Raw genomic sequence first — 25830 nt, 5'->3', positions numbered from 1 at the left:
GTTCTCCCTCCCTTAGAATGTAAGCTCACTTGAGCAGGGCCATCTTCCCTCATGTCTCCCTACCTGTTCTTCTGCTCTGTTTTTTGCATCAGCCAGCCTGGAGTTTCTGAAGTATTGGTATTTTTGTTTATTGTTTTGTACTGTTTCACCCTGTATAGTCGACTGTTTTGTACTGTGTACGGCGCCGCGGAAACCTTTTGGCGCCTAACAAATAAAGGATAATAATAATAATAATAATTTGTACCAGTCCAAGGGTATGTGCAAACGATCCTCATTTAATTCAGTCTCTCCTCTGCTGCTTCATGACAAGTAAGCAGGAGAGATAGAAGCTCACACTCGTCAAAACATGGGACAGTGAAGATGTAAATTACATTATAACTTTTCACCCAAGCGGGAAACCCCTGTCTGCATCTGCACATTTATTGTGATGTGGCCGGGAAACTGCACAGTACAATCCTAGGATGACCTCATCAGCCAGACACGTCCTGCTGCTGAATTGTCCCCTGGCCAAACACACACATTAATTATGGTAGTGGCTCAATTTAAAAGTAAAATGCCATGGTTCAGTATACAATGAGTGGTCTGCAGAGATTCTGGTACCTGCAGAAGCAAAAGTAATCTGGATAAAGCTAAATGATTGCCTTGACTATCCTAAGCAAGATGGCTTTCCTAATGTTTTCAAGTGATTATAAATAAGATATTTTCACTTCTAAGGTAAACAGTGTTATTTTGTATATGTCCATTGGGAGTGGTACTGTACTTTTACAATGCATAGTTGAACATATGTAGAATGCATTGTGATACCGCATCATCGCATGTTGTCATTTACAGGAGACATGGATTACAAAGTTATGTAGCCGCTATTGAACCCACAGAGAGTTTCCAGCTTGCTTCAGTAGTTTTGTCTGTAATTTTGTCTCAGATACTGAATGTGGTCTGGATGTAAGTATATGAAAGCTGGTCAAAATCAAAGGCTGTGATTTGGGTGATAATCTCTGGGATAATAAGGGAACATGTTTACATAGTACTGGGCACAGGGAGCATGGGAACTGTTTCATTGCCGCAAAGCCAATTTGGTGCTCATTACACTAATTTCTTTTCCATCAGAGTTTGAGAATAAAATGAGTAAGTATTGCAAACCTTTTTGTGGGGGTTTTTATACTATGAGCTACAAACACTCAATATTCTATTCCGTCACTCCATCTAGAAGTATTAGGCCATTAGACACAACATTTAAATTTCTACCACTAGCAAAATTCCAAAAAATAAAAAAGATATAGGCAAATACATATTTGAAATAAGTCTGTAGTCTGTTCTGGTCTTTCTTACCTCCTCATACCTTATTAATAAGTCAAATTCAGTGGTTTTTTTGGACCTCTGAACAACCAGTTCTGTCGTTTGTTTAGCCTGATTGTACAGATGTCATCCAGCATCAGGCAGAAGGACTAGATTGTAAGTGACCTATGTACTGTGTTCAGGAAATCACTGACTACACAAACAAACCAGGCTGAAAAAATTCTACTTGACCAGTCAGACCCTGGACCAACAGATAATTTTCTGGGACCATATGCTATAACATTGAGTTAGGTTGTCCAAAAAAATCATATTAGTGAATTATGCTGGGTGTGAGCAGCTTAAATCGAAATCAAAAACCTTCCTTGCACTCAGCTGTACAACAATAATATCTAATATCAGAGTTTTTATGATTAAAACCTTTTTTTTTGTTATACAATAACAGCTTACTGAGTCTGTAAAAAATATACAGACCTCCAAAAGCCTGAGTTTATGAAGAATAAACATTTAGGGACTCTATTACAGTGTAAGGCATTTTATGTCCTGAACCTACAGATAAACATTATGGGCCTGATTCATTAAGGATCTTAACTTGGAAAACTTCTTATTTCAGTCCCCTGGACAAAACCATGTTTCAATGCAAGGGGTGCAAATTAGTATTCTGTTTTGCACATAAGTTAAATATTAACTGTTTTTTTATGTAGCACACAAAAATCAACTTTAAATTTCAGTGTACAAATAAGCTATCAAGTATTTGTGTGCTACATGAAAAAACAGTCAGTATTTAACTTATGTGCAAAACAGAATACTAATTTGCACCCCTTGCATTGTAACATGGTTTTGTCCAGGAGACTGAAATAAGAAGTTTTCCAAGTTAAGATCCTTAATGAATCAGGCCTATGTCACAAAAATTGCGGATTTATTTGTGTATGTTGAGTCGCACGTATCTCAATATATGTCACATAAGTATCTTTACATCAGTTATGCAGATGTGTATATTTATACCCAATGATACTGTAGAGAGACAGCTTGATGGTGTTATAAATGTGAAAGCTGCGTGACCATATTCATGTACAATATAATACAACAAGTGTCATATACACACAACAGAATTGTGTCTTGACAGTGTTATCAATAAATATAAAAGACACATTTCCCATATAAAATGTAATTAAATACAATCACCCCTACATCCATTGCTTGCTCCTTTATAAATCTAACAGAAGTCTTTATTCCCTGCAGTAGCCCAAATGACTAATAAGAAATGTGACTAGTCTGCCACAGCTCAATATAATATAGCCGCAATGTCGTACAATCAGCTGGAGGGGTCCATACGCCTCCTAAGAACTGTATCAGGGAATGCCTCCAAATGTCCTGAAGTTTCATCTCCAGAGTGTGTGCTGCAATTACGTGTACATGCCATTACTGTGCACATATAACGCTTGGCTGTCCGCATTCCGCCTCTCCAAGCGTAACAGTCTAGGAATGCCACTATTATATATATAGGGAAGAAATTTGGTGCACAGGCGCAGAACAGAAATGCTTATATTTATGGTCTCAAACTATAAGCCATCTAATTGTAAATGAGCTCCATAATGGGTTGGTATCCACACCAACATAGATTACTTCCAGCTCCTAAAAACATGGCCTGGTTAGATACAACCCACTGATTACATACAAACAATATTAAATAGCCCACACACACAACATTCTTTTCTTAAGATGTGATCATACTGGTGGTCAGAGCAAACTGTTATCGACACAGAGGCCCGCAGGTTGCCACCCCTAGGTTAGGCCCCTGACACTATAGGTAGCAGATGACAGGTAGCGACACTGAACATTGATGCTGTGCAAGGATGTATGAGCACCTGACGACTAGTATTGCTTTCATACTGCCACCCAGGCAATATCCCGGTTATATGAACCCGGGATATTGCCGGGGGACAGAGGGGGGCAGAGGCTCCCCCGGTGGAAAACTCCCGGGTAGACTGTGTTCATACTGAACACCGGGCTGCCTGGGGTCTCCATGGCAACATCACAAGAGGAGCTCTGATTGTCTCCTCTTGTGATTTTTTTTTTTTTTTTTCTTTTTACTTTAACATTGTGTCTGGTAAGACCCGGGTTGAAAAACCTGGATCGCACCATTCATTTATAGTGCAGGCTTCCCGGGGCAGACCCGGGAATTACCCCACCAAGAGAGCCGGGTCTAATTCCCGGGTCTGATGACCTGGGAATTAGATCTTTGACCATTTATACTTCACCTCGACCCGGGTCATTTGGGCTTGTCCCATGTTTTTGGTGCAGTATGAATGGGGTATGGGTGTATTTAGCACTGAACAAGCAGTCGCTCAGGTCAGGTGAGCCGGATCTGTTACACAGGAGTAGCGCAATACTCTGGGATAGCCAAAAGCCGTAGTCTGGAACAAAAAGATAAAGTGGTACACATGAACATCCAGAATCCGTGGTCAGAGAATAGCCGGGTCAGGTAAAGCACTGAAGCAAGGCACAAGTGGAGCCAGAAGCAGGGGTAGGTAACCTGTTGCTCTAACACAGGCAAAGTGTCAGAGCGTTTTTATATAGGGAAGGAGATTTAAACTCCCCGCTCACGATCACATGACCGCAAGGAGCCGTTTTACCCGCCAGATGTAAACAGAGCGGAATCAGGAGCGTGGAGCAGGTGAGTTTCTTACAATTGGATAGCATCTTACAATTATCACTGTGTTTGCAAGCAAAAATATTAAACAATATGAAAGCAATTATTTTTGCGATCATCCAAATTTGATCATTTTGATTGGCCAGTGACTCAAAACAATTGTATCAGTATGTACATGGGCATAATTATGTGTATACTCACTATATCACGTTTATAAAAAATGTAGATAGTTCCATGTTTCTATAAATCATTCAATTAAACATTGCTTCATGACAACATGTTTTGATGAAAATTCATTAAATTGTTGTGTGTTTAGGTACATTTATAGACAACTGAGTGTCCAGGTAAGTAAACACCAAGGGGCAAATGTATTAAAGTGTGGATTTTGCTAGTCGCCGCGATTTTGCAGGGGAAATTTAAAACGGCACTGGCTTTAAAGGCAAGTCTAACCTTTAAAGCTATTGGTGTTTAAAATTTCCCCTGCAAAGTAGCCGAATATTGGCGACTTGCAAAAATCAACACTTTAATACATTTTCCCCCAGAGCTTTAAAGGAAAATATGTGCAATCTCAAATTCCCTCTTCCACAGGCTGATTTTCAGCTTGCAGCAGATTTGTATACGATTCACAATTCTCCGACAAATAGATGTATTTTCTTCAGTGCAAGCACCAGCCTGTTGGATATTCAGATGTCTCTACAAGTTACTATCCACACTGTGCTGACAAATAATTTGGCACCTTTATCTTCTATGGCTGTGGACTGGACAGATGGGTATGGTTTCCCTATTGATAATGATATTGATCTTAGACAATTTTCACTTCTACTGTACATGCCTGTTTGACAGTTGTGATCTGCTAAGAGTTATCATATCTATCCAGTAAGATTTATTATATGTTTTTGAATAAGTGGTTTGCTAGGTGCTGACATGAACACCTTAATCATTGATGACACAGTGACAGAGTAATAGGAATTAATGCCCAAAAAGGGTGAACCCTGGAAATTGTCTTCTGTACAATATGGCATTGAGGCAGTGTCTCTTCCATCATTTTCTGAGAATATTTTCTTGCTGACTCCTCCTATGGTTCATTAGATGTTTGGAAAGTCACTGGAGGGACATTTAACTCCTTTTTCCTGCAAAAATAGAAATATCTACATATTATTTCATGATAACATTGTCTGTCCCTAACCTCTTTGTAACTTTTCTTACAAATATTCAGTAGAAAATATATAATCAAGTATTCAATGTTGATATTTATTTTTCTGCATAGTTGTATTAATTGATAAGATCATGAGCTGCAAAAGGGATATAATTAAATTGTTCATAGCTGCACCCGTGGCCCCATATATTCGCCATGGCCGGTTTATTATGGAATACTTACTCACTAAGGATTACTTACGTAGAATTAATTACGTAGGATTAACAAATCATGGTTTCTTTGATTGAAGAGTAACTAGCTGTATATATAGCTTTCCATAAAATATAGTTTTATAATAGGGAACTGCATATTTGAAACACATGAAGGAGTTGTCATTCTTTTACCTGGGTGGATTAATCAGGTAATAGCTCATTATTTGTATAGAATTCTATTTAAGTCTATATTTACAAGGTAAGACTGGCACTTGGTAGTTTATTGTGTCTTTTGAAATTCTCTTTGGTGTTTGCCACCCTATAATTAGCTGCAAGTGCTTCTAATTATTCTGTTACTATCCATTTGGTAGCTGGAGGTCACATTGTGTAAACCACAGGAGATGAAAATACAAGTGTTGAACACAGCAACAGAATACCAATTACCTCCTTTTAAATTTCTCTTTATGAGCCTCAGTCATGTTATACATGTTTTAGATTCCTTCCCTACATGCTGGGAGACCAACATGCAAATGTCCTTTAATTCATAGGTGTGAGATCTAGCAAAGCTTTATCAATGAACGGTGGCAATCACTGGGGACATTTGTTACAAAATTAAGTAATTCTACTCTCTGGATGTCTTAAAGTAGCACATAATTTAGGCAGAGGTTGGATGATCCTCGACCATCATATTTAGGCATTTAGCTTAGACTTGGCAAGGGAACCTTGTAAGGAAGACGATAAGATTATTGTGTAACAACGTCCATGTCATCCAGGGCTCAGGAAGGAGCACAATTATATTTTGATATTTTGCCAGAACACAGCATGTTATTAATCATCACGTTTTATTTGATGATGTTGGAATTCTACACACATAGTACACTGTGAAATATTACAGCAACCCTGATGTGCATATAAATATATATCTCTATATAAAAATGTTTACTAAGGGAAAAAGCAGAGATGAAGAAGTATATTGATGATGTAGACTCAGGGGCTATTACGTTTTGTGTGGCACACAAGAAAGCTTAAGGGTGACCTTCAGATGACTATTACTGAGCTCTTCACTTGTTTGCATAAACACACTCATTTATAGCTTTCATTTTGGTAACAAGCATTAGAGGTAGGGTCACACTAACCAGAAATATACTGTATTGTAGTGTCCTGATAACTTTGTGACCTATTTATAAAGCCTTAAATCATGTGGAAAAATTATTATTATTATTATTAATTTTTATTTATAGGGCGCCACTAGGTGTCCGTAGCGCCGAAAAGGGACAAACGAAATTACAATACGAGGTGAGACAGCACAGTACAGTAAACAATAAGCACAGTAACTCAGTGAGCTCAAAGCACAGCTAGGGGGGCGGGGGAGGGGAGAGGGGAAGATCCTCCTAAGACAGAGTCTAAGAGAGTGGGCCCGGGTGACAGGGAGACCCCCAGAGGGGGGAAAAATCATTTTCCACATTGTTTAAGCAAAATTAAATTACAGGGCTATTTAACATTTTCTTGCATTAGGCAAATTACCACACAATACTGTCATTATTCTCAATGGGGACTGCGAAGATGACCTATTTATCAAGATCCAAAAAGCTTAAGTTTTTGGAGCTTGTCATAGATTGCTAACGCCACCTGAGGATGGCTAAAGCACTGCCAGAGAAGGATCTTCTGATCCCTCCCTAGCAGTCTGGACGGGTCTCCCCTCCATCCTCTAACAAAGTGTCTCTCCTTATTCCTTGACCTATGACCATGTATGTGCTGTAAAGATGCTGGACGTTCATTCTCTCACAGATGTGACAAGCAAGCAGTGAATGAACGTGGTCCTGACATGAATTTTATAATAAACAGGTCTGAAAGTTCATACGATCTCGCTGTGGAGAGCAGTGATAAGAGATGCTAAATAATAGGGCAATATGCAATTAGTGACAAATAGGCCCCTTGTGCTGCATTTCATAATAATGATCAATATTTATTTGCACTGGAAGACTATGAGACATATTTTAAGCATACACAAAAATGATACATTACTCATTGAATACCAGGTATTTTGTGCACTATAAAATGTGAGTTTTGGACACTTAAGGCTTCAGTTAGAGTTAGGATTAAATTTGCCCCTTAGCAAAACCATATTGCACTATAGAGAGTTTAAATGTGAGGACAGATTTAAATTTTTGCGGGGGCAGTATTTTCCCTGGGTGCAAATATAAATGACATTTGCTTGCACCCCTTGAATTACAACATGGTTTGTGCAGGCCCCTGAATTTAATGAGGCTCCAAATGAAGCCTGAAGCAAGGATTTGGTCATAATCAGGTTCAGTCTGACCACTGAAGTGTACTGTGAGGCAGTTTTAAAATATCTAACATTAATAGTACACCAACAGTATAATGCTCTGTGTTATATATGCTTTCGGCATCAAGTAGCTGTTGTGGTGGACAGAGGTACCTCTGGTACCATGTGATCTTTTAGAGTCAATATGCTGAAAGCTGGTAGTTTGATGAAGTAACTGAAGCTCCCGAGTGGTACGCCCTTACTGTATGCAGCCAATGCTTGCCTGCACCCCTCCCCCTTTCCCGCCTCTCTAACGCTACAAGTCAATGATACACAAAACAAATACATACAGACACATGTGCACACATTGTTGGTGGGCATATGCGGTACGGAATTTTGTATATATGCAAAAAAAAATGTTTTGTATATGTCCAACTCTAAAGTATACAGCAGCCAGAATTCCCCACATTATTATAAAATACCAAATTTGCTCCTCACTGGCTGCCTCTAGATTCACAGAGAAATAGAAATAGAAATCTACTGTATGTGAAGTTGTTTAGGTTTAGTTTATACAACATTTACATTTGCAATAATATTTACAGCATTGCCTGGACAGGTTTTTTTTATTCAAAGTTAAGAGCTGGATCCAAAAGTTAGGAGCCAACAAATTAGAGGGAAATCTAACAATTGCACATTTTGGGGGGCAGCCTAGGCCCACAATCCTGGACAGTATCCACAGATTACAGACACACAGCTCACACAGCTTTGACTCAAGAAATTGAGAAGGTATGAACTAAAGGTGAAGTGCAACCGTGTAACAGTTTGGGGGATATCTAATCATGGGTATTTTTTTAGTGTGATTCACAAACCACCACACACTAAGGGGTAAATGTATCAAGCTGAGAGTTTTCCGGTGGGTTTGAAAAGTGGAGATGTTGCCTATAGCAACCAATCAGATTCTAGCTTTCATTTTGTAGAGTGTACTAAATAAATGATAGCTAGAATTTGATTAGTTTTTCAAACACGCCGGAAAACTCTCAGCTTGATACATTTACCCCTAGATGTGGCTTTCAGAGCCAGTTGGAGGCTGAAAACTCTGACCACATGCGATGTGTGGAGGATTGCAAACCCCTAAACCGCATGTGTTTTATAGACAAACCCTCATGGTAAAGCTGGGTGTAAAATATCTGGTTCTACCCCTTCCATTGTGTAAGAGGCCAGCCTATTCAGTATCAGGCCTTGTCCTCTATATGTGGTGGTGGTGAAAAATTGATCAGGCCCCAGCACCTAGATAATTCTGACCCAATGCCGACTAGTACGGGCTCCCTCCTGGTAACGCTGGCCGCTGGGTAATAATGTGAAAATATAGTGCAAGCACTTGCGGCACTACAAGCGCCTGCATCCATAGACATGACTATAATATGCATGCACATGGGCGTCAGTACATATTTACACTTGTAGTGCCACAAGTGTTGCCCCATATATTAATAAAGAGTGGTGCCCGGTACATAAATAATCAAAGAGTTATGACTCCATTTCTATTTTAAATAAATAATAGTGCCTCATTGAAAGATCAATACATAATAGCACCCCTTACAGTATTAAAATAATAGCGTCTTATATAAATTAATAAATTAATATTGCCACCTTAATGAACAATTAATAAGGCCTCCATAATTTCTAACTACTACTAAATGCCTAAAGGCTTTATTCTTTTATGGCTCCGATGTAATCCAAAGTGAAGATGGATAATCCAAATGGGAAATTTAAAAAACCTTTATGGATGGAATGGACCACTCCCAAGGAGCAGTCAGCGTGAAATGAGATCATCTCCTTTGAGAGCACCTCCTTACTGCTGATTGGCTGCCTGGCTTGTAAGAAGATGGGCTCACTGGAGATCATCTCATTTTTCATCAGTTCTTTTTTACCTTTTTCAACCAGTAGTCAGAGCACGTTTTTGACTCACCATAGACACCAAAATTCATTATAAACTAGCTTAGACTAAACCCTTGAAGACCTTTCCAAAAATATTTTACATGTTTTCATTGTTTGGGCATGAAAAATATTTTTCTTGCTGCAGAGTAATAGTCACGTACCTGCTATGCTTTTTTTCATGGAGGCCAATCAGTATTAGGAGAACTAAGAGCGTGAGGAACCCAAGCACACATCCTAGGACAATGCCCAGAATATTATCTGAAAGGAGAAACATGAGAGTTAGTTTAGTAACTGATCGCAATTGTCATTTCTGAAATAGTCCAATAATGCAAGAATGTAATGATTGCACATCTGGGTATTGCCCAATCAGAGGCGGAACTAGCGAGCTTTAGGCCCTGAAGCATTGAGGCGAAGAGGAGAGAACCAGTGTCCCCGAACCTCTGCATCTGCTAGCGGGCCCTATTATCTCCATGAGCCCCGATGCACAGCACCTGCTGCACCAATGGTAGTTCCGCCACTGTGCCCAATTAAAACTGTTTAGAGATCATTGTACTATTGGAAGGCTCTAGCTAACATTTTACACAATGAACTCCACTGTAGTAATTACATTAACAAGTCATGTTACACAGTGTATCCTATTTCTCTAAATATGTTATTAATATTATAAGTGAAATATGACACTTAGCTATGGAAACAAATACACCGCATAGTAGACCAAATAGCCTGCTTGCACAGCACTACTAAACAACTGAACAAAAGCCTTTGGGTGAATCCTCTCAGGCGTAACCTTTATTTACTTGGAGTCAACCAAAATATTTACACAGTCCTTTACCTATTGCAACATAATTGGAATGAAGCCAATTATAGAATAATTCTTTATGTTGGCGTATAAAATGGCACTGTATGAAGTGGTTGTAGTTATGTCCATACTAGCCATTGTTTATTGCAAGCCATTATCATGAAAGATAGTGACAACATCATCATCAACTTATATAGCGTCACCAATTCCACAGCGCTGTATAGATAATATTTGTCATTCTCATCAGTATTGTAGGAGTAAACCGAAGCACCCAGAGTACATACAAACTCCACACAGATAAGGCCATGGTCGGGAATCAAACTCATGAGCCCAATGCTGTGATGCAGAAGTGGTAACCACTGAGCCACCGTCATGCCCGTGTGTTACTTGAATTTCTTATTGTCACAGAATACATCCAGTGATTTAGTATATTTTTCTATGTATCATTGGTGTCCAAGATTTCTGTTCCCCATATTTACACTGCATCCATCTACTAAGATAATCCATTCTCTAACTGTAGCCGTTATTAATATGATGAATGTGAGCAATATAAATCCCATCATTTGAACACAGCCTCAGTTGCATGCATAGTCATATGGTTATTGTTACAGTCTAGTTTGAGCAGACAGTAACAGAAGTATAGAAGATCAATGACCAGATCACAAACATCCTGCACAGCGAGAAACAGATCACATATGTGCCTTAACCATGACTATTTTTAAAACAATCAATGACTAATTTTGTGCCTATGACATTTCTAAGAGGAAGCCTTTCATTTGGAAATGTGTCATGTTATTCAGATTGCTGAATATCGCAGCGTGTTCATTTGCTGTGGGCAGCAACCAACAAAACTCAACAAACTAAACTTGTTTGGCAGGCCTTTGGCAAATATACAGTGTTTGGCAAGCTTCACTTACACACAGACATTTCACATTCTGGTTCTGCGCCACTGAAATATAAGCAAGCACAATCAGTGGTTATTCCATCAAGATACTGGCTCATCTTATATCTGTTCCCCGTCCCTAATCCCCTTCATCTTCATTACTGTGTGTTTTCCAGGGAGGAGACATGAACAGAATGTTCCAATCCTCTTGAGCAAGCAAGAGACACAGTCTTACAATGTGTTCATTGATAACTTCATAAAAGCCAAAGTGAGTGATCATCAGCAGCCCGCCCACCTTTAAAGTTCTGATCATTATAGTTTATTGCAATGTATTGGGACTAATAGCTCAAAAACACAATTGTAAAATCTTCCTAAAAGACATTATTAAACGTTGCTTTACCAAACTTTTAATTAAAGAATACTATTTTACAGAAATAAATATCAATTATTTACAAAATGATTTCCTTCATTCGGTCACTTTTATAATTTTGTTACTATGCTGAAGAAAAAATAATCTAAAATTGCTTGCTTAGGCAATTTATACCCTAATTTATTTTCCCTGTGGTTTAATTGATGTTTGCACAAACCAAACTGGTCTTTCTAGCTCTCACTAGTGTTTTGCAATATTAACCTATTAAAAAGAAAATGTATTACACACCTGTAAAATATGTTCAGAATCCCTATTTGTTCCCTTTTTGCAATACTTAAACCATAGATGTTCAAACCAGAAAACCTTTTGGTATCTGGAATTGAGTTCAATTGGTGGGTCCCATAAAAACCTATAAAAATACTGCTTAGTGTTTATGCTTACTATAGTTCTAGCCACAAACACTTAGAGGGCAGTTTGATTGCTTTCAAACAAATTGGCCTGATATTGACCTGGCCAATAAAAAAAAATATTGGATGTGATTGTGTAGGATGACAATTTGGTTCACAGGAAGTAGGAATACAATGATCATCATCATCATCAGTTATTTATATAGCGCCACTAATTCACTAATTTTTGGATTGTGGGAGGAAACTGGAGCATCCGGAGGAAACCCACACAAACATGGGGAGAACATACAAACTCCACACAGATAAGACCATGGTCGGGAATTGAACTCATGACCCCAGCGCTGTGAGGCAGAAGTGCTAACCACTAGGCCACTGTGCTGTACAAGTAAGTGAAATACATTCTCAGTAATTGTTCCCTACCAATATTGAAACCTAGTAACAAATAAAAGGAGACATACTAACCCCTTCCCCAATACATTACCAAGTAGTAGATTAGAGTGAAGTGTCTTCTAGATATATCCATATGGAGAAGGTTCTTTGCCAGCTAAGGAATATACAGGCCCAAGCCCAAGAATCCTGAGTGGAACCAGTGGAGTCAGAAAGCACTCACCCACAGGAGAGAAGATGGAAGACTAAAGAATGGTGACCTAGTCGGCCCAGATCAGAGAACAAGGGGTCTGCTCTCTTTCTTAGTCCGGGAACTCAAGCACCCAACACCACCTTTGCCAGTCTGATAGGGGAGCTACTGGAGGCCCATTGGTAAGACCATCTATTGGCAGCACTGAAAGCGCAACAACCTTTACTGTAAACCAGCAAAACGTCACCTGGTCATGTGTTATGTCTATTATAGGATCACTTATTGAATAACTCCAAAGGCCAAAAATGATATTACAAATTGGGGAAAATGACAGAGGAAATGATGACTCCTAACTGTAACAGTCTGTGGGCAGCCAACATGATTTTAATCCTCAAGAGATAAAACCACCCAGTTTTGTGTGAACTACCACTGATTAAATGAGATCACTGTTATAGACGCTTGCTCCATTCTCTGGTTGTACAAGTTGTTCAATCATCAGGAGGATTGGGAGTTTTCTTTGTAAACACCTTAGATTTGAGTAAAAGGTATTAGAAGAAACATTTGACTAAAGAGGTGAGGAAGCATACTGCAAGAATCACCCTATTCAGGTTTTCACAGTTTTTAGGTCTTTTATAAAAGACTACCCAAACCTATCCAAAAGTACAGAGAACATTTGTTAAAACTACTTAATTATGCTGTGTGTATTATTCAAAGTAAAAAAAAAAAAAAGTCAAAAGTAATGCGGCCTATTACTGATATTACGGTAATAGTGTGCATTATTACCATTAATACGGTAATTCCAACGCCGGCTTTTTGCTCACGTATTAATAGTAATAGGTTTAACGCTGCGGTATTAAGGGGGGGAATTAAATTCCCCCAGTGTGTTAAATATTTCTCATGCTTGTCAGCTCTTTCGTTTGCTACTAAATTCAGGATCGTTCATCAAGAACTCTTAATTTTCTGTAAACTGTTCTGATGCTCAGGCCTTATTTCCTCATAGTAGTCCATGGGCTATATTTACTAAGCTGCGGGTTTGAAAAAGTGGGGATGTTGCCTATAGCAACCAATCAGATTCTAGCTGTCATTATGTGCAAAGTACTAAATAAATGAAAGCTAGAATCTGATTGGTTGCTATAGGCAACATCCCCACTATTTCAAACCCGGAGCTTAGTAAACCTAGCCCCATGTGAGCAAGGGCACCACTCAGAACTATCATTGGATCACAAGTCATCCTTCTCTCCTGGGTATCGTGACACCATTAGACACTTATTTTGTCAACATTCGGTCTCCATGGTCTGTAACACAATGATGGTATTTTTACTGGTGCTGTTACTGCATTTGAATATTGATCATACAGACTCATGCATAATTATCATATACACTACAGGTATTCCTCACTTAACGACCTAGTTCCGTTCCAACGACTAGGTCGTTAAGCGAATTGGTCGCTAAGTGAGTACAGTACTGTATACATATGCATGGCAATAAAAAATCAGCATGTGCATATGCAGTTTTATATTCCTCCCTTTAGTAAAAAGATATTATGTTTAGTTAATGTCCTTGCAGTATTACTTCAGAACCAAGTGCTTTCAAGTACTGTAGAGCTAACTTACCGCACGATGGAGACTGCAAGGGTATCAGGTGCGTCTTGTCTTGTCTTCTTCAGCTCAGAAAGAAACTATGTGGGTACTACGGGCGTGGTTACGTCCCGTCGCAAGGGCACAGGTCATTAATTTCCCCTATTGCTGAGCGGCGGAGCCGGACGTAACAACGGGTCGTAAGTCCGAATGGTCGCTAAATAGGTCGGTCGTTAAGTGAGGAATACCTGTATTTATGGCTGACTCAAACATTTCTACTTTGTATGTTTCTCCATGTTGAACTTGATATACATTTCGACTCATCTATGACCTGCATGAAATGGTTATGTAACATTTTCTGACTATACACTCCTGGAATCACTAGCTGGGCGAGCGTGCATTTGTGAGACTGTGTCTTTGTATCTGCTTCTTGGAATGTAAACTATTCCGCACTTGATTCTGCAAAGAGAATGCACTGTTTAAGCAGATCCAGCAACCCAGTTGTGTTATAATAAGAAGCATATTAAAAGTAATCATTAACAGAATAGCTCCATGGAAACTTTCATTAAATCAAACAACGCTGAAAAAGAGCACAGATACAGCCTTCCAGCACTTTGTGGTTTTGCATTTTTGAAAAGAAATCTGAATGGGAGGAACATGTTCTATTTTGTTTCTTGAATATGCAATTTTATGCCTCTTTCTTGGTGTGGTTAAATAATTTAGCCATATCTCCAGTACTTACACTTACACTGGAAGTGCACAGCAACATATAAAGTTACAGCCTCATTTAATGTTAGGGCTGAATCCAGTTGGGTACAATTTTGCACCTTGGCAAAACCATGTTGTACTGCAGGAGGGAGTCAAATTTAAAATATGCGGACAGATTTAGAATTGGATTGGGGATATTTGTCCTAGTTAAACCATACGTGCCAACTCTCCCTGAATGTCAGGGAGACTCCCTGAAATAGAGGTGATCTCCCTCACTCCCTGAAGAGACTGGCATTCTCCCTGATGCTGAGCCAGTACAAGACGTGGTTGGCTTCGCTATCTGTGGCATGATGACACAGTTCAGAAATTGTGTCCTATGTCCATGTATTGATGCCTATGGAGGTGGTCATTTTCATGAAGACCAAGATTTAATCAAAGACTGACAGGTAAGACAACATGACTTCAGTAATGGAAAAGACACTTCAGTCTCTAGAGATTCATTAGCTGCTTTTCTTCATAGTTGCCTGCCTACTTCGCATTTCCGGGCTCCCGGGACAGCAGGGTAACCTCCCAGTTCTCGCCCCTGCAATAGATAAGTTGGGGGAGCTTAATGACGCAAATATTGTGTAATCCTAGGGGACGGGGCCAAAATTATGCAATTCATCCGTCCCCACACACCAACCTCCCCGGGATCTCCCTGAAGCCAACGAGGAAAAGTTGGCAAGTATGAGTTAAACTCTAAATTGCAGTGTAAAATAATAATTATAATAAAACATGTAAAATACTGTATTTTCCCAACAAGCAAAGGAAAATTGCATTTGAAGCCCTTGCATTGCTGTCCAGGTGCCCATTTGCATCCTTCAGCTGTATTTGCCGCTAAGCCTAAATAAAGGCTGTTCATGTTTTGCCTGTGATTATTTTTCACTGATTAACTTTGCACTATTAAACAGTCTGTCCTGTATGAATGGAACAGGCTGACAGTGAGGTCTGCTTTGTGACAGCAGCAACATTTGCATGAAAGACAGAACTAAGCTTCAAATAGAGCTGTTTCCACAGCAGAGACGTTCAGGACAGTACATTAGGGAGGAATATGGTGTCCATAGCATTCAATTAGTTCTACAGGGTCTTACATAACTAAAGCCACAGATTAATCCTTTTTATTGGTTGAATACTGGTCACAATATATGTTATTTCACCCATGGAGTATTTAAAAGTACAGACTGTGTTTACTGGCACTTTGCTGTCAGAATATCTTTGGGTAAAGTATTAGTGGTCAGGTTGGACACAGGTAAACACCATGATGACATCATTCAGTCTACTGCTGAGATGACTCAACATTCTAATGATTGGGTTTCTACTTTTGTGTACTACTAAAATAAACAAAACTGTGATCCAATTACATGCTAGGACCCCTAATTTCCAGGCCACAACCCCACTACTAATCATATTTACCTGCTACTTTGCAACATCTTCATTGTGTGCACCTCTGTGTCTCCTTTGTCTCACCTGATTCCATTCATTTGCTGTTTTCCCCCTACTCCTAGTATCTAGTTTTCCCCAGTTTGGCTACACCATTTAAATAAATTATCCTTTCTTAATTTGTATGAGTAGCTAGTTTTGCTATATACATTTATACATGTAAAATGTAAAGTAGATGGCACCCATATGGTGGACTAGTAAGTATAAATGTGCTCACCACACAATAAGTGATTGGCCACGTACCAATTATAAAAATAAATGGGCTTATCTGAAAGTCATAAAAGTCTTTGGGCTAGATTTACTAAGCTGCGAGTTTGAAAAAGTGGGGATGTTGCCTATAGCAACCAATCAGATTCTAGCTGTCATTTTGTAGAAAGTACTATATAAATGAAAGCTAGAATCTGATTGGTTGCTATAGGCAACATCCCCACTATTTCAAACTCGCAGCTTAGTAAATCTAGCCCTTTGTCTCACTAGGCTAATAGTGGTGATTAAATTCCTGGGTTGGGGTAGCAGAGTGTGAACATGGTAATCCCGAAAGCAGTTACAGCGACATTAGAAATCTGGACACTGTCATGCTGAGATGGGGACAAATTTCAACTTGCGGAAAAACTGAATCAGAAGAATTCCAACATTACAACATAACATCAATCGCAACTTTTACATTTATGCTATTAAGGGGGCAATGCGAGGACCCAGTGGTTGTGTAATGTATTTTAAGAAGGGCTGGACGGTAGACACCGCCGGGTCCTCGCATTGCTCCTTTAATAGCATAAATGTAACAGTTGCGTTTGAAAGTGATGTGAATGTCACTGACGCCATGTTGTAATGCTGGAACTCTTCTGAGTCAGTTTTTCAGCAAGTCAGAATTGTCCCCATCTCAGCATAACAGCATTTGGATTGCTACTGTCGATGTAAGTGCTGTCAGGATTACCGTGTTCGCACCAGCGACTACCACCGAAATCCTAGACACATGGGATTTTGCTTTAATGAGGTAATTCTTATATCATGCCATCACAGCCCTGCCGAGTGTGGGCTTATGTGGCTGTGACATGAGTATGTAATCACCACACCTACGCTTTGGTTTGAATCACATCATCAATACCCATCTACTGCTTTTCCTACTTTGCCTCCAGATCTCAAGGAAGCAAGGTAAGAAAAATGGACAAGTATGAGAAACACTATATTTCAACATGATTCAAATAGACATGACAAGGACAATTTAATAAAAAGCTACTAGTGGATATGTGGGGAAAAACTAAATTGTGTGGTGTGATTTGCGCATGAAAACTACCAAATGTATAATAAAATAAATTGCAGCTATGGTATATTTGCATAATTAAACCAAGGACATACCATCTCATTGATATAATTTCCTGGAACATTTTACAACCGAGTCTGTGATTCTAAACACTTCATATCCGATACGGAGTTGGTAAAACTTAGTACCAGGGTACAATGATAGAATTAGTACAATGATAGAAGTACCACTTGTATCATTGTCATGTTTACTGAATTTCATTCTAAAGTATCTTCTTTTCAATACATATTAACTTATAAAGCATAGAGAATAAGGGTAGATGAACAGAATTACATCTAATATGCAGACAAGGAGAAATGTTATAGTGCAGTTGGTTGGCACTGGGGAAATTTCCAGCAGGGGTTTAACTAGAAATGTCTTTGCCCCGTAGCAAACCTGTGATGATGTCCTCTACTCACCATGATAAGGTCATACCCACCACCAGCCAGTATCCAGTAGGACGGAGTAATAATTATGTTAGTAGCAATTTAGCACATTAGTCTGAATTATATTTGCAGGTATTTTGTCCTCATTTTTCAAATCATGTCTGGTTAAATCTATTATGAAGCCATATTAAATTTGTACTTTGAGGCTTATTACTTTCTCTGCTGTCAGACTCCACAGTGGCCGTTATAGTTATGTCATTGTTTCCATGGGCAAAAATACCCAGTGGAAAATCTTTAAAGTATGGACTGTACCTGAAACGTAGGGACAGTTCAACACAAAGAGCAAAGACCACTCACATGAAGGAGAAGCCGCCAGCAGCTTATTACAAGTGAAGCTGCTGCTCTTCCATGTCAGTCTTGAGCTGGGAGCATGGTGCTTGGCTATGGTGTCACAGCCAGGCCACTCTCTCAGTGTGAGGAGCCGCGGGTCCAACTAGGGCTTGCACCGACCTTGGATGAAGATGATCACTCAATACCATTGTGTAGCTGTTATCTCTGACTTTAGCTTCTTCTGGAATGACTGTATCCACACTATGCATGCTAAGAAAAGGTGCCACAAACCATTACAGAATCACTGTTGCAAACAAACACTGAGGGCTTTAGAGATATCTAGGTTGGCGCCACACATGCACTCATTCATTCCTTAATAACATGGTAAAGGATAATTCATCTGGCCATAGCCTCTTCCTCCACTGCTCAGTAGTCATTGGAGCCTGTGCACTTTGTACGTATGAACTTGCAAACATACATTGTCTTGTGTGAGGAGATGTTTATGCCCTGTAACCCAACTATAATATCCTACTCTGTGAGGTGTTTGTTGGTCTGTTGTAGAATAAACTGGCTGCTCACACCACAGGTTGAAGTTTGCAGTCGTTAGATCTGACCCCTTTTCCTATACAAAAAATGGTTACAAAGCTGCACATTGAAAAAGTAAGTAAACTCCCCAGCACGGGCATGTTTATTAGGGTAGTAATATATGGAACACAGAATATCAGAGGCGTATCCGTTCCTCAGGTTCATGATCCTATGGTATAGACTTCCACCCCTGCTGATTATGTTTATCCCTTGGAATTTCATGTTGACATCACCTTAGAACTCACTGCTAGTGAAACATTAGCACGTTGTGCTGTGTTGGTTACTGAAGCTCCTGCCAAACGGACCCCAACTATAACCCCTCTTTCAAAGCAGCAATGCTAACCATAATCATAGGCAAATACAGCACTCAAGCATTTTTATACACAACCTTGACCATGGTGGGATGTTATTTGCTTAAACCAGTATTTCCCAGAGCCAGTCCACATGTACCCCTAACAGTGCAGGGTTTCCAGGTCAAAAGTGAAATAATTATACCACCTGTGCTTCTTTCAAAATATGTCAGTCAGTAATGAATACACCTGGGCTCCAGCAAGGAGACATGGAAAACATGCACTGTTAGGGGTACTTGAGGACTGGGTTTGGAAAACACTGACCTAAACCCTTGCTTTCAATGTGTCCCTCAGGTATTTCCATATTTTTCTCCACTCCCTGTATACTTAGTTAAATATGTCCATCATGCTCTCTCTCACTCCATTGCATTTCGGGAAGGAGATGCTTCTCTCTACACAAGCAGGATATGACTGAAGGACTTACAGAATTGCAGTTCAATTATATAAACCTGTATGCTTGTACTTGTGGGTTCATATATGGGACAAGGACAGTGATGTCACAGCAACATAGCTGACAGGAAATGACTTCTAAACTAACTGAAATTTCAGCAATTTGCCTTGAACACCGGGGGGGCTGATGTAGAGTTGGACATAATTTATGCCAAAAATGCTGTACTAAATTGCATACGTAGAGCACACATATATAAAGATACTATGTACAGCATGAAGATATGTTTATGGCATATCCTGTGTTTCAAACGTATAATCATCTGGTAGAGCTGACAGGCATTGTATCAATGTACTTCATTGCAGCTAAACATAGGTTTGGCTGCTTATAACCAATTGGACTGGCTTTTCCTCACTCGGACCAATCATAGCAAAGGTGCTCTGTTTGGATAGAATGGCTGGCTCTAAACCTGTCTTTTGCAGCGTGGCTCCTGTAAGGATGAGACCTTTCATTGGTAATATGTTTTTAACCCTTTTGATTGCAAGCCTTGACGAAAGGAGAGGACTGCCTTGGATCTATAAAGGGGGTTACAGAGCGTATGTCTCGGGGAGAGTTTATCGAAATAAATACATTTTTCACCATGTCTCTTTATTTTAATGTGTTTTTACAGTACATTCTGGTGCTTGTAGTTCTACATGCGCCAGTATCCCCAACCTTAACCTATTTTGGGCATGACAGGGCTTGCTGGGACCTGTAGTTCACCAGAAAAAACTATGATCTATTTTTTAACCATTTCTTTACCTCACACCCACCACACAACGGGGTACAGGGCTGTTTTTTCCTGGGGAGGGTTTTTATTGTGGACCCCATCATCTATGGCTCATTGACATTATGGCAGAGGGAACCAACCCATGTGGGTTTCCTTGCTATAGTGTCATCACCCCAGCCTGTCAGAGCTTAGTGCTGCTAGAGTTTTTTGGTTGGTACCTGTTGCAGTTTGTCTTCCTGATTTTGCCGCTACAAGCCTATGCCAAGAGCCCTAGTGCTGGTAGCATTTTTGGGGGACAAAACTGATTTTTTAATTTATTTAAACACATTTGCAAGGTCCATGCTGATAATGACATTAAAAATATTGATTATTTTAGATTAATAAATAAATGCAATTACATGTGGATGCAGGTGCAGGTACCTGTTAGGATATATATGTCTTGCTGGGTTGGAGGCCTGGTGCAGATATACACGATGATGACTATCAGTAACACTAGATAGAAGCTTCCGATAGGCTGTTTGTGGATTGACCTGCAGCTTTATTGCTTAGCAGCACAGCTACATTAGATCAATTAAATTAGTTACTGTATATTTACATTACTTGTCATTTCCATACAGACTTCTGCATGAAAGGAGCTTCCCATTTAATTCTAAAGGGATGACAACATACATGTATTGTACATACGTGGTATTTATTTTTTTATATATGGTAAATGCAACTTTCGCTTTTATTAATAAGACACTATTCTCCCTTATGTATCTGCCCGAATTACACTATTTGTACACAACGTAATAGGTTGTGCACAACTAGGGCAGTGCTTGCATTTTCTACGCTTCTGTCAGGCAAGCCTGGCATACACCTGGCATAAATACTACCGTTTTTGTTAGCATGGCAAGATGTATCTGACTACTTAAGGATGAAAGTATACTTTTCCTTGCATGCCTTTTTTCCTACGTGAGCCGAAGTTGCATACGCAGCTCCCTCTGACTGAGCCCCATTATGTATAATTTTAATCAAAATAGTTAATACACAGTTTCCTTTTTATATACAGCAAGCTGGACTTTTATACTGTCTGGTATTACTGTCTCTGTTTCCTTATTGAATAGGGCTGGCAGCCCAATAGAAACATTGCTTCAAGGAGGTGAGTTGGATACTATTTGTTTTCTGCAACTCTGAATTTATATGGTATTGTTAGTTAGAATGTGATATAGCTATGTACACACACACACACACACACACACACACACACACACAGGGCCGGTGCAAGGTTTCTGGGCACCATAGGCAAAGCCCCAGCCTGGCGCCCCTGCCCCCCTACCAACACCCTCGACCCATACTCAAACTCATCAAGAAGAGAACTGAATGCTTTAAGTCAGATTAAAGGGAATTTAAAATGCAATTGATTTACTAGTAGAGGAACATTCACATTTCACATTTCCACACAATTATTGGCATATAATACAAGAATACTGAACATGAGGTAGAACAGCAATATACCCCCAACCTTATTTAATCAATAATATCATATCATTTTTAATATTTTGCTATTTAGCGTATTTATGTTTTATGGAAATAGAATAAAGGTTATTTTTTAAGTGTGCACTTATTGTGAGTATAACATCCTTCTAGATCATTTCCACATTTCTGATGAGTATAAGTGGGCATTTATTGGTTATTGTTTATTTTATTCAAGTCACTATCTAACCTAAAAACGAATGTATACTGCCTGTCAGGGTGTAGCAAAGCTGGTGGCTCAACTGCTGCTGCTGTTCTTCAAGGGCTACGTAACATAGGCACCATCAGAGCAGACTTAGGTCTTTAGGGAGCCCAGAGAACACTCAGACGGGAGGGGTGGGTCCCTATTGTCTAGTCAGTGTTGTACACATTCAAAGTGGGGAGGGCACGGGCAAGGGAACACAGGCGCATATGGGCAGGGGAACACAGGCACACATGGGCAGGGGGACACAGGCACACATGGGCAGGGGGACACAGGCACACATGGGCAGGGGGACACAGGCACAAATGGGCAGGGGGACACAGGCACAAATGGGCAGGGGGACACATGGGCAGGGAGACACAGGCACAAATGGGCAGGGGGACACAGGCACACATGGGCAGGGGGACACATGGGCAGGGAGACACAGGCACAAATGGGCAGGGGGACACAGGCACACATGGGCAGGGGGACACATGGGCAGGGAGACACAGGCACAAATGGGCAGGGGGACAAAGGCACACATGGGCAGGGGGACACAGGCACACATGGGCAGGGGGACACATGGGCAGGGAGACACAGGCACAAATGGGCAGGGGGACACAGGCACACATGGGCAGGGGGACACAGGAACCTGAGGGTGTCATGGTGTTGTCATTCTGCATTGCTATCAGTGGATCACATAGACATCTCTCTTTATCTTGCTCACCAAAGTTTCTCCAGTTTCTTAGTCCAGGGGACTGAACAACGCTGCTCCTTCTCACAGTGATTCTAAGCAGTGCTGCCACAGCACTTCCCCTGCCGAACTCTCAGCTCTCTGCTGCATCTGAATGTACCAAGATCGGGGATCAATGGTGTGCACTGGCTGCACAGACAATCAAGCCTCCCGCCGGAATCTACTCCTGCAGCATCCGACATTGAAACGGCACCCACGCAGCGATAACACCCGGAGTAGCTGCATGTCACCCTGGCTGTGACCTGCGAGTAGCCATCCGGGGGTAAGTGAGGATTTGGGTGCCATGGCTCCTTCAGTACCTCCTCCATGGGCGAAGAATAGCTGTGAAGGGGAGGGCGCCTTGCTGCACAGCTGTGCAATGAGTCATTGAATGACTTCATTGCAGATCCTGGTCAAATAATAAGATGCGCGGCCTTCTTGACATCAGGACATGTTCAAAAAGTATTTGCCTCACACCTGCCTGCTGCCATTTCTGAGCAAGCTCTGTATTGGTGGTGCCCCGATACTACAGCTGAATAAACTTAAGGAGTCGGTCCTGTCGCTTGCTGGACGTTCTTGGGTGCCCTGAAGCCTTCTTCTCAACCATTGAACCTCACTCCTTGAAGTTGTTGATGATCCGATAAATGGTTGGTTTAGGTGCAATCTTACTAGCAGCAATATCCTGCCTTGAAGCCCTCTTTGTGCAAAGCAATGATGACTACACATGTTTCCTTACAGATAACCATGGTTAACAGAGGAAGAACAATGATTTCAAGCACCACCGTCCTTTTAAAGCTTCCAGTCTGTTAATCTAGCTCAATCAGCATGACAGAGTTATCTCCAGCCTTGTCATTGTCAACACTTTAACCTGTGTTAATGAGAGAATCACTGATCTAAAGTCAGCTGGTCCTTTTGTGGCAGGGCTGAAATGCAGTGCAAATGTTGTTTTTGGGATAAACTTCATTGTCATGGAAAAAAGGGACTTTGAAACTTATTGCAATTCATCTGATCACTCCTCATGACATTCTGGAGTATATGCAAATTGCCATCATAAAAACTGAGGCAGCAATCTTTGTGAAAAATAATATTTGTGTCATTCTCAAAACTTTTGGCCATGACTGTAGTATATACACCATTGAGCCACGACATTAAAACCACATGCCTAATATTGTTTAAGTCTCCCTCGTATCACCAAAATAGCTCTAAGCTGTCAAGGCATGTACCCCACAAGAACTCTGAAAGTGTCATGTGGTATTTGGCATCGAGACATTAGCAGTAGAACATTGAAGTCTGGTAAGTTGCGGGGTGGGGCCTCCATGGCTCTGACAAATTTTTCCAGCACATCCCACAGATGCTCAACCAGATTGATATCTGGGAAATTTGGAGGCCACCTTGAACCCTTGGTCATGTTCCTCAAAACATTCCTGAACAATGTTTGCAGTGTAACAGGGCACATTATCCTACTAAAAGAGGCCACTGCCATCAGGAAATACCTGGTCTGCAACAATGTTTAGGTAGGTTGTATGTGTCAAAGTAACATCCATATAAATGTCAGGTTTCCCAGTAGAATATTTCCCAGAGCATCACAATGCCTCTGGCTTGCCTTCTGCCCATGGTGCATCCTGGTTCCGTCTCTTTCCCAGGTAAACAAAGCACACACACCTGGCCGTCCACGTGATATAAAAGAAAACGTGATTCATCAGATCAGACCACCTTCTTCCATTGCTCCATGGTCCAGTTCTGGTGCTCACGTGCCCATTGCAGGCTGCAGGGGACAGCATGGACATTCTGACCGGTTGGCGGCTACCCAGCCCCATATGCAACAAGCATGTGTTCTGACATCTTTCTATAATTGCCAGCATTAACTTTTTGAGCAATTTGTGCTGAGGTACATCTTGTATGGGATTGGACCAGACAGGCTAGCCTTCGCTCTCCACGTGCATCAATGAGTCTTGGGCACATATGACCCTGTCAGTGGTCGTCCTTCCTTGGACCACGTTTGGCAGGTACTAACCACTGCACACAAGGATCACCCCACAAGACCAGATGTTTTGGAGTTGCTCTGACCCAGTTGTCTAGCCATCACAATTTGACCTTTGTCAAAGTTGCTCAGATCCATACTCTTGCCCATTTTTCCTGCTTCCAACAATCAACTTCAAGAACTGACTGATCACTTGCTGCCTAATATATCCCTCACTTTTACAGATGCCATTGTAATGAGATAATCAATGTCATTCACTTCACTTATTAGTTGATAGTCTTACAATCCAATATATACCAGCCCACTTCGACAAGTGTGTATATGGCATGAGTCAGTTGGTCAGCTTACCATATATTGCAATATGTGGAATTATTATTATTATTATTATTATTATTTTCATTTATTTGTTGGGCGCCACAAGGTTTCCGCAGCGCCGTACATAGTACAAACAGTAGACCATACAGGGTTAAACAGTACAGAACGATAAACACAAAGTACCAATGCTTCAGTAACTCCGGGACAGCCATATGGAGTAAGGACAGAGCAGAAGAATAGGTATGGAGACACGAGGGAAGAGGGGCCCTGCTCATAAGAGCTTACATCCTAAGGGAGGGTGGACAAATCAGACACGAGAGGGAGCGGTGATGCCAGGCGAGAGAAGAAGGGGCCAGGGGAGAGAGGGAATAGCGAGCAGAGTAGATAAGGGGTTAAGTGGATGGTTGATAAGCTTTGAGGAACAGGTGAGTTTTAAGTGCTCGTATGAAGGAGCACAGATTGGGAGCGAGACGGATGGAACGAGGGAGGTCATTTCAGTGCAGGGGGGCAGCTCGGGCGAAGTCTTGGAATCTGGAGTGGGAAGTGGTAATTAGAGTGGAGGAGAGGCGACGGTCATTAGCAGAGCGCAGGGACCGGGCAGGAGTGTGAATGGTGAGGAGGTTGGAGATATACGGAGCAGTAGACAGGGAGAGAGCCTTGTAAGTGGTGATAAGGAGTTTGAAGAGGATTCTGTAGGGGATGG

At 40.7% G+C, this 25830-nt stretch overlaps 1 protein-coding gene across 3 annotated transcripts in view; it reads right to left on the bottom strand.

Moving 5' to 3' along the window:
• Positions 1-2096: 2096 nt before the first annotated feature.
• Positions 2097-25830, bottom strand: part of SUSD2 (sushi domain containing 2) — a 181700-nt gene continuing 157966 nt past the window's right edge. For all 3 annotated transcript variants that reach the window (XM_075178544.1, XM_075178547.1, XM_075178548.1), the window contains 2 exons: positions 9656-9752; positions 2097-5076 (listed from right to left, as the gene is read on the bottom strand). In XM_075178544.1, coding sequence (XP_075034645.1) covers positions 5022-5076; positions 9656-9752 — 152 coding nt within the window. In that variant the 3' untranslated portion in view covers positions 2097-5021. The remainder of the gene's footprint in view (positions 5077-9655; positions 9753-25830) is intronic.

This window comes from Mixophyes fleayi, chromosome 1 (assembly GCF_038048845.1).
Source record: "Mixophyes fleayi isolate aMixFle1 chromosome 1, aMixFle1.hap1, whole genome shotgun sequence".
Lineage (NCBI taxonomy): Eukaryota > Metazoa > Chordata > Amphibia > Anura > Limnodynastidae > Mixophyes > Mixophyes fleayi.
This window is presented reverse-complemented; position numbering and strand designations above follow the sequence as displayed.